The sequence below is a fragment of the Mercurialis annua genome, linkage group LG5, assembly GCF_937616625.2.
Source record: "Mercurialis annua linkage group LG5, ddMerAnnu1.2, whole genome shotgun sequence".
NCBI classification, from domain to species: domain Eukaryota; kingdom Viridiplantae; phylum Streptophyta; class Magnoliopsida; order Malpighiales; family Euphorbiaceae; genus Mercurialis; species Mercurialis annua.
This window is the reverse complement of record NC_065574.1, coordinates 14,594,824-14,597,625: the sequence shown is the minus strand read 5'-3', so window position 1 is coordinate 14,597,625 and position 2,802 is coordinate 14,594,824. Positions and strand designations below refer to the sequence as shown.

Sequence of the window (2,802 nt, the reverse complement as noted above, 5' to 3'; positions counted from 1 at the left end):
CCTATTTTACCCTTATTTTAGTTATCTTAAAAGAGTTTTATGGAAAATTTCACTATCATTAATAGGGGCAAAACATGAAAAAACATGAAAAGACAAGAATAATTAATGTTTTCTTAATCTGTGTGTAAAGTCAAATGAGACTTTTAAAGTGGGACGGAGGGAGTAATAGATTTTGCCAAAAAAAAAAGACAAAACATATATCCTTAACCGTTGTTTTGGGAAAAGAAATAGTAGTAGTTTGTTGTAATTAAGCCTCCGAAAAGGATTTAGTTTTGAAACAAAAAACTTACTCTGAGGACATAAAAGCATGGGTTGGTTTCATTCAAATCCTATTGTCAAACGCCCATCAATTTCTTTTAAAGTTTGAACCAACCTGGTTAGGTGGGCAGCTGAGCTGACGCACTTTAAGTAATACCTTCCAACTCAAAAAAAAAGCTAATCATCGGAGACGACATGGCTCCAACCACGATTCTGGCTGCACTTCTTCTTCTTCTAGCTTTGTATTGTGGCATTGATCCATTGAAGCACAGTGCACTCTCTGATTTTCCCAACTTTAAGGCTTATAAAGTTGACATGCCTGCCTGGTCTTTGGTTCCTAAGGATAGAGATGAAGAGAACTTGCTTCAAAGATCTGAAATTAAGTTCTTGAATGAACTTCAAGGCCCTGAAAGCTTGACCTTCGACCCTCTTGGCCGGGGCCCTTATACTGGTCTTGCTGATGGTAGAATTGTGTTCTGGGATGGTCATCAATGGAATGATTTTGCTGTTACTTCATCTAATAGGTTTGTTTTCTTCAGTTTTTGTTGTTATTGATTTTCTTTTTCTTTTTTTGGGTGTAATTTGCATAATTTTCTGTGTTTTCCAAATTTTGTGTTTTTTATATAATTGGGGAGGGATCGCTTGCGGGAGGAATTGAACCCACGACCTTGTTGGCAGAATGCTGTCTAATGCTTATATCATCTGAGTTATAACTTGTTGGTCCAAATTAAGTGTTTTTACTGGATGTATTAATTAATGATGCATATGAATTGAGAGGCTCTTTTTCCTGTAATAATGACTAGCAAGATGGCTGAATTTTGTTTGATTCGAGCTCTTCTTCTATTTTTCAGCTTGAGCATTATTGTAGTTATTGGTTGTTTATGTTGGAATTTCCATCCTCATGCTGCTGTCTTCTTTTGTGAATTCAGATCAGGAATATGTGACCCAAAACCATCAGCTTTCAGTTACTTGAAGGATGAGCATATCTGCGGCAGACCTTTGGGGCTCCGCTTCAATAAGAAAACAGGTGATTTATACATCGCCGATGCATATTTCGGGCTGATGAAGGTGGGGCCAGAGGGTGGATTGGCGACGTCACTTGTAAAAGAGGCGGAAGGAGTCTCACTCGGGTTTACCAATGACCTAGACATTGATGATGAAGGGAACATTTACTTCACAGATAGTAGCACTCAATACCAGAGAAGGTGAGGTTTTTGAGCTCTGTGTTGTATCTACCTTTTGAGTAAGAATTCTGAGTCATATAGCCCCATTAGGAGCCTGTGGCTTCTGCTTAATGTCTAGCGCATGAAACAATATTGTGTAGTGTAATTGTGAGAAACCTGTATAATCTTCTCTAATGAATAGCGTCGCATTTTTAATCATGTCATACGTCAACATTACATGGTGTTGATGCACTAGTTATAATTGTTTTTATGCCTTTCAGGAACTTTATGCAATTGGTATTTTCTTCAGAGGACAGTGGGAGGGTTCTAAAGTACAACCCGAGTACAAAGGAAACAACCGTCCTTGTGAGGAATGTTCAATTTCCAAACGGTTTGTCTCTAAGCAAGGATGGTAACTTCTTTGTCTTCAGTGAAGGATCCATGGGCAGGTGAGTTTGCTTCTTTGTTTCGTTTAGCGTCCATCCCTATGTCATAATAATGCCCGATATATTGTGTTTTTTTAACAATTAAACATGGCTAAGGATGATGCTAAAAGTTTGATAAACCATCACGACCGCCAACGTAAAATACGAAATTGAATGTATATGCACAATAGTGTTGATATTGGTGCTGTGTAATATGCAGGTTGAGCAAGTACTGGCTGAAAGGGGAGAAAGCAGGGAGCACCGAAGTATTCGCGATCATGCCTGGATTTCCTGATAATGTTAGAACGAATAAAGAAGGTAACTTTTGGGTAGCGATCCATTGCCGTCTATCATATTTCGCATACATGTCTGCATTGCACCCAAAGCTGAGGACGATCCTGTATAAGCTTCCGATACCAGCAAAGATTCAGTACCTGTTTCAGATCGGGGGTCGGCTTCATGCGGTGGCGGTGAAGTACAGTCCCGAAGGTAAGCTTTTGCAGATATTAGAGGACAGTGAGGGTAAGGTTGTTAAAGCAATTAGCGAAGTGGAAGAAAGAGATGGGAAGCTATGGATAGGAAGTGTTCTGATGCCTTTTGTTGCAGTTTACAACTTGGCTTGAGTTTTGTTATGTTAGTCATTACAGTTTACAATCATAATGTTCCTTATTTATAGTCATCCATGGGATTTTTTTGTTTCTCCCTTCACATCTCAATCAAATTATATCACTCGTTTGGTTTGGTATTCTAAAAAAAAAGTATTATCTTTTTTTTAGTTCAATTCTGGTTTGAAAGTTAAAATACTTTAATTTGGTTTTGGTGTAAATCGATTTGAAAAAAACTGAACTAATAAACCAATCAAATTGACTCGTTTGATTGCATTTGAAATATTTGTAAATTTTGTTTTGTTTAAAGAAAATGAAAATTTAATTTGTTTTACTGATGGGCTGTAAGTC

General features: G+C 37.6%; 1 protein-coding gene across 1 annotated transcript; it reads left to right on the top strand.

Annotated features, from left to right (window-relative positions):
- The first annotated feature begins 255 nt into the window (after nucleotides 1-255).
- LOC126682954 (protein STRICTOSIDINE SYNTHASE-LIKE 3-like) lies at nucleotides 256-2,591 on the top strand. Its single transcript, XM_050378746.2, has 4 exons — nucleotides 256-782; nucleotides 1,188-1,463; nucleotides 1,703-1,870; nucleotides 2,067-2,591. The coding sequence occupies exons 1-4, from the start codon at nucleotides 454-456 to the stop codon at nucleotides 2,467-2,469; spliced, it is 1,176 nt and encodes a 391-aa protein (XP_050234703.1). The 5' UTR covers nucleotides 256-453; the 3' UTR covers nucleotides 2,470-2,591.
- The last annotated feature ends 211 nt before the right edge of the window (nucleotides 2,592-2,802 follow it).